This window comes from Lathamus discolor, chromosome 9 (assembly GCF_037157495.1).
Source record: "Lathamus discolor isolate bLatDis1 chromosome 9, bLatDis1.hap1, whole genome shotgun sequence".
Taxonomy (NCBI): Eukaryota; Metazoa; Chordata; class Aves; order Psittaciformes; family Psittacidae; genus Lathamus; species Lathamus discolor.
Window position 1 is genome coordinate 9,045,142 of NC_088892.1, and position 13,530 is coordinate 9,058,671.

General features: G+C 48.7%; 1 protein-coding gene across 2 annotated transcripts; it reads right to left on the minus strand.

Annotated features, from left to right (window-relative positions):
* Positions 1-581: 581 nt before the first annotated feature.
* On the minus strand, positions 582-13,113 carry PRPS1 (phosphoribosyl pyrophosphate synthetase 1). Of its 2 annotated transcripts, XM_065689348.1 has the most exons (7): positions 12,819-13,113; positions 10,050-10,233; positions 9,621-9,719; positions 7,698-7,822; positions 5,787-5,960; positions 4,945-5,104; positions 582-2,575 (listed from the first exon to the last, which is right to left on the minus strand). In XM_065689348.1, the coding sequence occupies exons 1-7, from the start codon at positions 12,938-12,940 to the stop codon at positions 2,483-2,485; spliced, it is 957 nt and encodes a 318-aa protein (XP_065545420.1). In that variant the 5' UTR covers positions 12,941-13,113; the 3' UTR covers positions 582-2,482. The 2 variants fall into 2 exon arrangements, with proteins under 2 accessions (XP_065545420.1, XP_065545421.1); XM_065689349.1 differs by lacking the exons at positions 10,050-10,233; positions 12,819-13,113 and adding an exon at positions 9,833-9,923.
* Between the last annotated feature and the right edge of the window lie 417 nt (positions 13,114-13,530).

Sequence of the window (13,530 nt, forward strand, 5' to 3'; positions counted from 1 at the left end):
CCCACCACCAGCGAGGCAAGCTGCTGCGTTCTCCAGGTCACAAACACCAGCCCTCGAGCTGAGAAATCACCTGCACACTGTAATGCACAGGGAGAAAAGGAGGGAACTGCTGCTGCCAGCAATGTGGGACGTGTCTCATCTTGCTCCCAACAGCAAAGGGCTCTGCCTGCAAGGCAAACCCAGCTTCAGATGGCTCCAGGCATCCCCACCCTGCATTAGCTTCAGCTACCCAGGCACATGAACATTCATATTTGATGCGCTATGCAGGTTTCCCCCTACCTGTTACGCAAATGGATTTGCTCAGGTACATCACTGAACACTGCGAGAGAAGCTCCATCACCAGCTCCAAGAATTAAGTCCAGGAAATCAGAGAAAAGCCCCTCCCCAAGGGAAGCACCTTGGTCTCAAGCTTTTCCTTCCATGCGATGTGAGCACAGCCAAGCTTGGACCTCACTGTCAAGAGGTTTAAACCAGATGAGCTTCCAAGGTCCCTCCGAAATGATGCTCTACCAACACGATCTACCTTGCAGGTGACCCATCCCCTCTGTCAGCGTTTTAGAAGCACTTCCAGGCAGAGGCCGTGGTTTTTAAATAAAAGTTTAATTCCTTCATCAGGTTTAAACACAAACGCTGCTGAAAATCCTGACACTGCTGCTTAATGCCCCGGCTCTGGGCTCGCAGGGCACTGGCAGTGTGGCAGCAGGGGCTTCAAACACAGGAGGCAGGAATCAGACTCTCGGCAGAGCTCAGTGCAGGATGCAAAGCAAGGAAGCAAGAGACACACTTTCCGGACAGACACCAAATCTTATACATAAAGAAAAGCCCCACACTGTAATAGAAGTAGTAACGTTGCCACAGAACAGGAGTTGTAGGAAGGGAGAGAAGTCTTCAGTAAAAGGCACAACTAAGGAAGTACTTCCCTAGATCTTAACCAAGTCTTCCAGTTAGTTCCACTGACACCCCAGCCCCCAGCCTCTCACAACCATGCTGGTTACCCTAGCAAGTCATTTCGAGTTCCTTATTTTCCCTTCCTCAAAAACAAATAGGAGTGCTTATAAAAACCAGCACATGTAAGAGCTCGGTCTATAACCCCACAAGAGCCCAGGAGAGACTTAACAGTTTACCTTATGATTGTCTGGTACAGTCACTCAGTATTCAAGTTTCAGGTGATGCCTATACCTGGGAACCTCAGCCAGCTCTAGTTTTGGTTATTTTTCTTTCAGGCACTTTGCTGCCTGTCACGTTGGTGCTGGATCCATGGTTTTCCCAGTACGATGTACCACCAGCCTCTCCAACCCATTGCTGTAAGCACCCATTAGCAGCAGACTCACTCCAAGGCCTTCTTCAGGTTTTGTAGTCCTGCAACCTCCTATGTTCCTTGGTTTAAGACCTTTTGCAAGAAGCAACTTTCAAGGCAAGGCAGACAGTGACCAGGGCAAGCAACCAGAACGTGTCAGTAACTCACAGGACAACAGGACTGCAGGCAATGAGAGGCTAAGACAGCTGGACACAAAGCTGTTGCGTTTTAGGCCACCCAGTGTCTGAGCAGGCACTTGCTAGATGCAACCACCAAGCTACCATGGGATGAAGAGGCTCAGTTTACGAGTGTACTGGTAAAAAAAGGATCCAGGATTTGCACAGCAAGTCAAGGTGCAGCTGCAGTACCTGGCAGCACTCCCCACATCAACAGCAAGACCAGCAGCTCTGAAACTGAGCAACTGGTTTCAGCCTACAACAGAAACTACAGCACGCAACCACCATCAGTCCTCTACGTAAGAGGGAGAAGAATGCTTGTCCAGGGCAAATCCTGAGCTCTAACTTACTACAGCAAGGCAGTACTGCACAGACTATGCTCTCACCTTCACTTTGCTGTGCAGCATGCTAAAAGGACATCTAATTTCATTAATAAGATGAACTCAAGGTTGAAAGCGACAGTGACCTCCTACCATGGGAGAAAGCTGTAGCAGAACCACCTCCCAGGTGTCCACGTTTTACCTAGCGTCAAGCTTGGCCAAGATACAAACCTTCCCCATCGCTCTTGAAGGGCTTCTATCAGGTATAGAGGGGTAAGACAGCCAGCAGTCTCTCGGGCTCTCGCTGTAGATCCACATCAACACATCCTAGGGAGCTCTACTTCCCAAGCAATTTAGGGTTTGCATGCCAGATCATCCAACCCTCCCCCAAAACAATTGTGGCCATAAGCCATGGGTCAGTCCCGCTCTCCACAGACCTGCAGAGATGAGTCAGTGTTACTGCTGAGCCCCCATGCACAGGGCTGCTGGTGGAGTTGGGAGTGTTAGAGATGAGCTTCCTCCCTCCAGCCTCCCAGTGCTGGGATCAGAGCCAGTAAGGCTGACTTAAGCAGGAGGAGCTGTGGAGAGCTGCACTGGAACAAGCAGAGTCTTCTACTGAACTTTACAACAAGCTGAACAACTTTTGGTTTTAAAAAACAAGCCATACAAGCAGCAGCTGACATCTCTTGTTATAAAGGGACATGGCTGAACAGGTAGGAGACAGATTCCCCATTATGAGTCCTCCTGATGGCCTCTGCAAGGATCATCGAGATGTCAATCACCTGCAGGGGAAGAAACATGTGTCAGTGTCACTGAGGAAAGACATCGAGCCTGGAAGAGCAGCTGCTAAGTTGGGAAGAACTTACAGAGAAAACTCAACACCCAAACCCGTAACGCGCCAGATGCAGACAAAGGATTTCTACACAGGACTGAGTTTTAATTACATATCATTCTGAAGATATTCTACATATAGCATCAGTCGTTTCCCTGTTAATCTTTGTCAGGATGACAGTCCACTGTCACCTTTCTTTGCTGAGACTCACTAAGCTCCGTCTGTTTACCCTAGGAACTATCTTATGTACTTTGCAGAGAAGCTGGGGGAGTCTCAATCACGACCAGATCGGCTCCCTTGAGGCAAGAGGCTTTACCATCACTGCCAGCAGTCTAAGGCAGATGAAGCTGTGCTGCAGCTCGGGTGCCAGTCTCTGTGCTAGCTCCACCTGGTGGGTAACCCAGTTAACAGGGGGGAAAGAGCAAGGCTCAGTAAAACTAGCTCTGCACCCAGCAGCTCAAGCATTTTGATGTGTGGTTGCAGTAAGAAGCACCATGTTCATGGTGCACTAAAGAAAGGAAGTGAAATCCATATTTGACATTTCCAAGTATTCTGCATCCTAAGGAAATGAAGAAAGAAACTTAGGAACTACAGAGCAGACAGAGCCTAAGACTTAACTCCTTTAGTTCTGTATTTCTCACCACTGAACATCAGAAGTTAGTGTAAAGCAGTGAGGTGCTAAGTGAGAGCCTGAGCAACTATCCACTGCCATCTCTGGCTACAGCTGTTTACATACTGAGGACCCGTTTAACGCTTTGCCTACATGAACTGCAGTGTGGAGCTCGGAAAGGACTGAACCATCAGACACTTTAGATGTGCTCAGCTGTAGGAAATCATCCAGAAGTTAGTGCTGAAAAATATACAACCCAACAGCAGTTTGTCAGCAGCTTATAGCTTAATTCCCTAAAGGAGCCTAAAATTCACTGCAGCTTCAACCAGCTGAGCTTCCTTTCCAACAGAATACTGGTATTGAGGAACCTGCTGCACTCACAACAGTACTAGCTGAGCCTCAGCAGTGCCATTCACTTCCCAGAACTTCCCAGCCTGTGTGTCCTATATAGCTGTGCTGTGAAGCTAGTACTTAGGATGTCCTTGGCTGTGTATATTCTACAGCAGTACCTGAAGCTTCCGATGGACCTATTATGCCCCAATGCTCAGGTAAAACTGCAGCTTCCAGCTGTTCATTAACACAGGAAACCCTCAAGCAAACCCTCAAGTAAAGACATTTCTCTTTCCTTCCAGAAAAGTCAGCCTCAGCTTGGGAAGCAAAATGCCACAGTACTTTTTGCTAAATGGAAACCCCAAGACACTGAGTGAGCACTTTCATATAGACAGCAAAGTGTTTCTGTTATCTTTGGTGAGTATCTGACCATTGTACTGTGGAGCTGTGTCAGCTGCTCTTGGTCAAACCAGCAAGACATGTCTGCGGGACAGAAGTGCATTCCCTTCCCAGCTCACTGGCACTGCTAATTAAGACCAGGCCTGAGGCAATCACCTTCCCCAGATCAGGCCTACTTTGCTTCACAAAAGGAAGAGACACTCTGCTCCAAGGGCTGGGCATGAGGTGACAGCTACACAGCTGAAGCTGGTGTTCCCAACTTCAGAAGTTCCTAACTACTTCTGCTTCAGTAATACACACCAGCAGCCCACCACTCCTCTGAGGTGCACAGACACAACTGCTTGCTCGCAGCACAGCCCCCTTAGCTCAGTGATAAAACAAGCACAGGTAAATTTACTTAAATGAACTGTTTCAGATGAGCTGGATTAGAAGCTGTGCCTTAAGAGAAGGCTGTGTGGGGACCTAATAGCAGCCTTCCAGTACCTGAAGGGGGCCTATAGGGATGCTGGGGAGGGACTCTTTGTCAGGGACTGTAGTGACAGGACAAGGGGTAACGGGTTAAAACTTAAACAGGGGAAGTTTAGATTGGATATAAGGAGGAAATTCTTTCCTGTTAGGGTGGTGAGACACTGGAATGGGTTGGCCCAGGGGGGTTGTGAGTGCTCCATCCCTGGTGGTGTTCAAGGCCAGGTTGGATGACGCCTTGGGTGGGATGGTTTAGTGTGAGGTGTCCCTGCCCATGGCAGGGGAGTTGGAACTGGATGATCTTGAGGTCCTTTCCAACCCGAACTATTCTATGATTCTATGATTCTCAGTGTAACAGCTCTGTTAAGTCACAGCAACAGGAACTAGTCCCCACTGCCACTGATTCCAGTACCAATGAAACTGCTGTAAGCACTGGACAGTATGAAGGGGTTTCCCCAACAGCAGGGCAGACAAGTGCTGCTGCCCCACAAGGAGTGACAGAAGTAGCTGCTCACCTGGATTTTAGGGCACTGCTTCATCTTGTCCTCCTGGGGTATCGTGTTTGTGACCACGACAGCCTCAAAACAGGCGTTGTTGATCCGAGAGATTGCTGGCCCAGAAAAGATCCCGTGAGTTAGGATAGCATAAACTTTGGTGGCTCCTGCTGACACAAGCCTGTAAGGTGGGAATAAGGAGGATGAGGAATTCTTAGTAAGTATTAAATTGATATTAAAGCAAGGCACCTGGTAAGCATGAAAGGAGACAACAGCATATGCTTAAGGGACAGGCCACCTTTGACTCCCCCCTCCAGCCCACTACTGGGATGGGGGAACAGTTCACAACAGCACCATAAAACCCACCACAAAAAGTATACACTGGAAAAAAAAGTGTTCTAAGCCCTTTTGGGACATTTGGACTAGGTTATAAATCACCTTCCATGGTTTTTGCCAACACAGGGAACAGGTATTTAATACCGAGTGTTGTATTTGCTGGTGTTTCTTGTGCAGAAGGCTTGCACCTATTTCAAATAGAAATTCACATGTATGACCTTAACCTGGTGGACCAGACAGCATTTAGTTCTACCCGCATAGCCAGTGAGGGTCTAGTGGAAGCATTTCAACACAAGCATTTTTCAGATAAAAAAAGACACTATGGTCTTCTAGCTATTTCCATTATTTCACTTATTAAAGTGAGAACTTTAATCAGGCTTTTTACTTATGTTGTATGACAGGAGATAATCAAGAAACTGTTAAAGTACCCTGTGAAACTCAACATGCAAATAACCTGCTAAGCCATGCCATAGCTTTCACTAACTGTAGATTCCTGATTTAGGAAAGAATCAATCAGCCCTACTCACTTGTCTGCAGCATGACAGATGGTACCACATGTGTCTGCCATATCATCTACCAGAATGGCCACTCTGTCTTTCACATCACCCACCAGGACCATGCGATCCACTTCGTTTGCCTTCTTGCGCTCCTTGTGAATGAGGGCGAAGTCTACATTCAATCGATCTGCAATGGAGGTCACTCTGAAGAGAGAACAGTTTCCAAGCAACACTTAACTCCACACCAGCTTCAACTGAGCCTCTTAAAACTATTAAGCACAAACTGCCACTGCAATAAGAGAAGCTGTCACCACATCTGTTCCTGCTCCAAGCAATTAGCAGAAGATGCTCTGCCACCTGAAGTTTCCCTTCAAGCAGTTAAACTGCAATGTCTGATCTAATCTCTCCCAGTGACTGAAAGCAGATTAAGACAAAAGTCTTCATCCTGACCACTGTAAATTAATTTGCACTTGTAGCTCAAAGCTTAGTCAGCAAATCTGGCAAACCCGAAGTGATCAGAATGCTTGGGAAGTTGTCATCTGTATAATGCTACCCTGGAAATGCTTCATTTGCGCTTCAGCAGGGATCTACTCGCACTAATATAATCATTCAGTTATCATGCATGCAAGTGCTGGCACAAGCACAGTGGAGAGATAAGCATCCAAGAAATGCAAGTCCGCCAGCTCACATTTACTTTGGTTAGAGTGCCCACAGCACAACCTTACCAGAGGGACCTAAACTTTATGTATTGATACTAATGAACAGTAAAGACACTAAAAGCATTACGAGTGCGAAGGAACAAAATACACATGCCCCAAAGAAATTCTACACTTGGGATAAGCAGACTCCGAGCCTTGGCAGATGAGACTCATCAGCCTGGAGGTGATACAGAAGCTTGTTAAACTAAATTGTTTTCTGAATTATTTAGTTCTGGAGTATCTCCATAAAGTGTCACACCAGCCAAGATCTCCACACTTCAGTTTAAGTGGCCTTTGAAGAGGTTTTTGAGGAGTCAGATGACTTGGCTGACATGGCATTCCATATACTGCATTATGCAACAAGCTACACAAGTGGCTGAACCTACAAACAGTCTTGTCGCCACAACAAAGCTACAGAAGACATACAGCAACCTACAGTGGACTTATCTGTTGGCTGTTTGTAACAGATAGCTTAGAACACCTTAAAGTATATGAATCAGGTCAGCATGCACCAACATTTTGGTGTTACAATTCTGGATTAAAGATACATCTCCATCCCTTTGCTGTTCACATGTAGCCCTCAGCACAGAAGCATCAAGGAACAGCTTCGTTTCTCCTAATAAGTACCCAAGAACATTCTGAACTGCTCAGAAACTGGCACGTTTATGTGCTGGAAGATGGGGAGATTGTCAGACTACCAAAGTAGAAATGTGCTGTAACAGATGCTGCTGCTTTTTGGAAAGGAACCATCTATCTTCCTTGCTTCCAGCCTGCTAGTAGCAAGCTGAAGTCCCAGCTAGATATTAAAATCAAGAGTAATAAAGTGCCTGGATAAACTCAGCTTAACACTGCAAAGCAAGCAGCCGGGGTAAAAACGTATCATTGACCAGCAGCAGTAGCCTTGTCCTGGCATAGGGCTATGAATTAAGTAATTCCCTTCTTCAACCTGCATAATCACCCTTCTACAAACAAACTGGTTTAGTCCAAGGGATGTAGTAATGGCCCAATTCCTACCTGTGCAGCTGTGATTCTAGAAGGTGTTTAATTGTCCATGTAGCTCAGGAAATGTTCTAAACATTCCTTAAGGAGACTATCTGACCATTCTTCACTAGCTGCCACATACTGCCTTACAGAAGGCAGGCTAGCAGAGAGAATGTGTGTCGTAAGAATGAGGTGACAAACACCCTGAGGAATTCAAGCACATCCAGAAGCAGCACCTCAAGCTGTCTGGCTGACAGCTTACCTCTTGGCTCCACCAGCATCTGGTGAAACAATGGTGCAGTTCTTCCACTCTGCAATATTCTCTTTGATCCACTTCAGTACAGCAGGCTCAGCATATAAGTTATCAACAGGGATATCAAAAAAGCCCTGCAAGGAAGACAACAGGAATAGATGTAACTGAAGGTCACATTCCAAGAACAGCTGGAAGAAGCATTCTGTATGATCAGGCATGCAGCCGCCTCCTTTCCACAGCTTTCAGCTTTCCTTTCTACAGCTTTCAGCTTTCCTTTCTACTCCCCTTAATGCTAGGGCAGTATCTTTTGGGATCCAGAGAACAGTAACATAAGGAGCCTTCAGAGCCAGAAATAGTTTAGCAGCATCAGTAACACTACATCTGACACCTTCACAACATGGACCTAGTTCTACCCTAAGGGGGTGCAGAAACCAGCAAACACTCATTTTCAGAGCAGCTATCTGCCCGTTCACAGAGTCAGTCTTTAAAGCTCATTACCTAAACTGTTGGCATTGACAGGAAACCTATGAAAAGGCTTGAGTAACATCTGTTTATAATCTAATGCTGTTCCCACAACTTTACACTGCCCCAGCAGATGCCTCCAGGTAAACCTCAAACAAAGGTCACTAAAAGCTAGAAGTTAATCCTGGACAGGGAATAAAAGGCAGGAGAGTGGGGGCAGCTACTCTAGAGGAACGTGTCAAGGTATAGGGTAACAGATACTTCCTACCATCCTTCCTTCTGTGCTCAGCAACCCAGTAGCCATAAAAACCAGGCTGAAACCAGACAAATGCTGGAACTGTATGTACACAAACCCAATTATTCAACTGAATCTCACCACTGCTGCTGGTGAAAGCTCAAGCCTATGGCGCACATCATAACTCCAAGCCCCTTAGGGAAGAGGCATCCCCCATCTTGGGATCTGTTCCTTCATTCCATGATCTTCCTGACAGTCTTCTCATCTGTGCCCCATAGATTTTTATTTATTTCTATCTGAGACAAAGTATTTCTGGGCAAATTACTCTAGAAGAAACTGCACTGCAGCAAATGGCTGCATTTGTAGCATCTCCATCCAGCCTATCTACCTCACCACCAGCAGATATCTCACCCTTCTCGATTCAAACTGCTTGCAGCAATACAAGAGATATCTTCTCCCCCTTTCTGTTACATTGAGTTGGTTTCTTGGTCTCAGAGCACTTGCTCAAGGTGAAAAGAAACAAGACTGGTAATGGAACAGCTTGCCGTCTCTCCTCTCCCTGGTATAGCTCTTGCCACTTCTCTTACACAGCTCTGGGCAAGACTTCAATTGCTCTGTGAGACTGTTCTGTTCACCAAGCCAGCAAAACCCATGAGTAATTTTCAATTCACCAACAGCCTGGAAAAGAACCAAAACCCACTTATGTGGAAGGGTGGCAATGAATGGATACAAGTGGGATTGCCCATGTTGGCAGCAAGCTACCACTGTCCTGGTCAACTGGACCCTCATAAGCAGCTGTGACAGTGCTCCTGGAGGCAGAGCTAACTGCTCACTTCTCCCTGATAATTCAGTAAATATCAGACAGCTCTACTAAATATTTAAAAACACTCTTGATAAAGACATTTTGCATCTCAAATCCCTCAAAGGGCCAGCTCAGAGCACACAGTGTCACTGTGTGGTAATAAAAGTTGCATGGATCATATACTAGCTCAACATTCATTTACACAGGGCTCTATACGCTCAGTCTGCTCAAGAACAGCTGTAATTTCATTTACAGAGAACCTGTTACCCATCTCCCCATCCTTTTCTGATTGACTACACGTCCCTTCCAGTCCCACGTTCCCAAGTCCTGATCACTGCTGTGTTGAAATAAACCCAGGCTGCTGGAAAGCCTGCAAGGCAGTAAAGATGCTCAGACTGGAGCAGGTAAATACTTCCTGATTTTCAGCTCCTACCTGAATCTGAGATGCATGCAGGTCCATGGTGATTATATGATCTGCACCTGCCACAGACAGCATATTTGCAACCAGCTTGGCAGAGATTGGAGCTCGACTCTAGTACAGGAAAAAACAGTATTTAAGACAAGTTCAACTCCTTCACCAAGATGTCAGTCTTCCACTTCTAGGCAATGATTCACAAGCAGTTACTAAAAGGAGTACTCATTTACATTGCATCTTTTCATCAACTGGTGATTACAGCTTGGTGCATTCTCAAGAAGAACTAGATCTTTATGAAAAGATGAATTGCAGTCCGATGCCCTGAGGTTTAAAGAAATTAAAATAAGTTTTATTGCCTCCTTTACATATTCAACTAAATCTAATTCCGATACAGCAGTCAGGACTTTTCATTCATCTTCTGAGCAGGAAGTTTAGCAGATCCCTTACCTTGTCCTTTTTGTCCTGCCGAGCATAAGGGAAGCAGGGTATGACAGCTGTGACTCTGCTGGCAGAGGCAATCTTACAGGCATTTATCATGATAAGGAGCTCCATCAGATTGTCATTGATTTCACCACAGCCACTCTGCACAATGTAGACGTCCTCCCCACGTACGCTCTCGCCTATTTCCACACTGGGAACAAATGAAGAAAGGAGAGTTGTACCCAAATACAAATTAAAACACAGCCCATTACATATGCCTGCAGAGCAACCAAGGCACTGCATTCCCCAGGGTCTGTGGGTAACAGTGCCATATAATCAAGGGTGTTGAGCAGGAACACTGCTACTTATTTGCTCAGTAACTATTTTACATCTCCCTAATGGTTCAGTCAGGCTAAAAGCACTCAGCCTGTACTCTGGATCAATACAAGCTGAGCACGTAAACACCCCGGAGCAGGCCTTGTTCCCCCTGAATCACAAGTACAACCACCTCAGCTGAAAGCAGCAGCATACAAAGGAAGCAAGGATGGTGGCCAACCAGCAGAGCAAGCAGAGCCAAACTTCTACCAGAAACTATGCTGCAGCTGGTCACTATATTTGGAGTCATAACTGCTATTCACTGGCTTGAACAGACAAGCCCTCCAGCACACCACTTTGGAAAAGCTTTTGGGGTTAATTTCTTCCTAGATGCAATGCACACTAATCCCTGCTGATGAAGGGACTGAATACAAGCCAAAGGTCCTGTTTGCCAGCAACAAACTGCCAGCTCCAGTGCATGTATCAAGACACCTGCACCAGCGGCAAAGTTGGAAAGAAAGCAGGAGCCTTAGCTCTGAGGCTTCATAAAGGGCAAAGCTGCATAAGGCCTTTTGTTGAGGAACAGATTAACTACTAAATACTTTCAACACTTCAGTTTAGAGATGACTGCCACAAATTTGGAAGTAAGCAGAAGTAAGTCTAAGGACAAATCTCTCACAGTTTGTTTCTTTCTGGCACTGGAGATGCTCACCCACTCTGCAGGCTGCTGCCACATCAAACTCTTCAGAAGTAGATTATCACCCAACCCACTCCCAAGGCTTCATTTACAGAGCACCTTAGGTTAGATTTTAATGGTAATATTTCATTCTCTGATCTTCCTCCCCATTTATTCAACATGGGTTTGATGACTGCTACGTATTTACAGTCTTACTGCTCAATCTCAACCAGCAAACTGCAGTCACCTTCACTGCACACTGACTTACACTATATACCAACCTCTCATGAAGCATGAGGTAAGTGTGAGTTAGCAGTAGTTGGCACACAAGCACCTCCAACTGCACTAACAGTCAGTTAAGCGGATTCAAGCCATTTATAATACGAAAGAATCAATGAGCTATTTGCTGAAATAATCTTCCCTTTTCTGGGAAGCATCTGCTATCAGTTTATGAAGGTAAATAAGATTTCTCTGAGGTCTTAAACGTAAGATTTCCTGCTGACATCAGAACCTGCTGGCTGGCCAGCTGGGTGCAGAAGAGCAGTTAATAGAGAGCAATGAGGACAGTGCAATGGCTGGGAATCAGACTCAACCTCTCCTCTACAACTCTCTGAAGTTCTCAGTTACAATCAATACTCATGCAATAGAAGCATAATATTATGTGTACATCTTGGACTCTCCTGGCTAAAGTTATTGTCTCGAGAAGAAATAAGTGGGTTGGAGCAACCATTCAAGGTTCTCTGTATTACACTGTGTGGTGTATACCTGCTTAGCGTACTTCTCTAAACCAAGCTTTAAGAGCTCTGAATAAATTCTTAGCCTCTCCTTTCTTTCAGCTTCTTCAAGTAGGATGGCAGCAACTTATAAAGCACAGAGACAGAAAACAAGACAAATGTTAGGTTTCAGAGCTTGGGGGGAACACAGAGCGCGTGACTGCAGTCGCATCAAGGCGGTGCCAGCCTCTTACCTTCCCTGAATAATTTCAGCAGTGCCTTTTAAGACTCTGATGCTCTTCAGAGCAGTTTAAAGGCACCAGCTACGGCTTCAGCACACACCTGTCAAGCCTCAAGTCGTCACAGTCTAGGCTACGCACGGAAGAGGCTCATGAACGCAGATGAGAGCCGGGAAAGCGCATTCCCATCAGCTCCTAGCTGTTGTGTGCGTGCGGGGAAAGTCCGCCTGGTGAACCCCGGCGCTCCGGCCTCTGCCATGCAGGCCGGGTGACACCGCCCGTGTGCTCCGCGTGCCGGAGCCCCGCAGCCCGCAAGGCGCACGCAGAACACCAGGCGCCCGGTGCGAGCCCCGCGCACCGCGGCACAGGCGCTTTCCGAGCAGGCCGCTAGAGGCATCGCCGGGGCCGCGCAGCCGCCAGCACATGGCTCGGTGCCGCCGGGAGCTCTCCGGGGAGCACCGCAGCCGCGGCCTCCCCCATCCGAAACACCCCCCCCCCACCTTCCCCCGGGGCTCCTCGGCGGGCCCCGCTTCACCGGGCCGGTTGCTGTCGCCGCCTCTCAGCCAGCACTCGGTACACGGCACGGCCCCCGTGCTGCCCCGTGCGCTGCTCCACACAACACGGCTCCGGGCGGGGAGCTCGCCAAGCGGAGCTGCGCGGCGACCGCCCTGCTGAAGGACGTCCACGGCAGACCCGGCCCGGCGCGGCTCAACAGCTGCTCGCAGAGGGAGCGGAGGTCGCGGCCCGCCAACCCGCACTACAAGCCCCAGCAGCCCCTGCGCGGCGACTGTGCGAGACGCCCCGCGGCCGCGCCCCGCGGCCCGCCGGGAGCCGTAGTGCGGCCCCGCCTCACCATGTCTCCTGGTTGCTGAACTTCTTGGTGACCACCTTGCCCAGCTCCAGGCCGAGGCGGTCCGCGATCTTCTGCGACAGGTCCTGGTGCGAGCTCCCGCTGAAGATCTTGATGTTGGGCATGATGGCGGCCGCGGCAGCGACGCTCTTGTCCTTCTCCTCGTCCCCGCTCCGCCTCGCACCGCAGCCGCCCGCCGCCCGGGGACCCGCCCGCCTCCTGCGCGGGACGCGGCACGGTGAGCGCGAGCCACGCCGCCTCGCCCCTATTCCGCCATTTTGCCCCTTCCCGCTCCCCGCGCAGGCCCTTTATAGACTCCCGACCCCTGTTGACACGCCCCTTCGCGCTTTCTATTGGCTGCGACGCGACCGGGGGCGGGGCCCTGCCAGCCCCCGCCATGGCGCGAAAGAGCGGTGGGCGTGGCTCAGCGCCCCGCCGGAACAACGGGACCCTGGTGGGGGGAGGAGGGAGGGGAGTCCCTCTACGGGGCGGGGCGTAGCGCAAGAGGAGGCCTGCGATTGGTCACCGCCTGTCCGCCTGGCCTGCGATTGGTCAGAGAGGCAGGGGCGGCTGCGGAGTAGAGGGTTCGTTAGTGGGATGATTGACAGCCACCCCCCCCCCAGCAGGCAAGATGGCTGCCGTCCTTCAGGGGTGGCCCCGGGGGGGCGGCAGCGAAGGGGAGAGAAAATGGCCCCGCTCCCCCCGCAGGGTGCCC

What these genes read in the sequence shown, in the direction of transcription:
- PRPS1 (XM_065689348.1), bottom strand. Translation starts at nt 12,940, where the DNA reads ATGCCCAACATCAAGATCTTCAGCGGGAGCTCGCACCAGGACCTGTCG. An exon ending in TGCATGCATCTCAGATTCAG is followed by an intron (nt 7,823 to 9,620) that starts GTAGGAGCTGAA and finishes TCTTCCTTGCAG; the next exon opens with GGCTTTTTTGATATCCCTGT. An exon ending in AGCAGTGCCCTAAAATCCAG is followed by an intron (nt 2,576 to 4,944) that starts GTGAGCAGCTAC and finishes CTTCCCCTGCAG; the next exon opens with GTGATTGACATCTCGATGAT.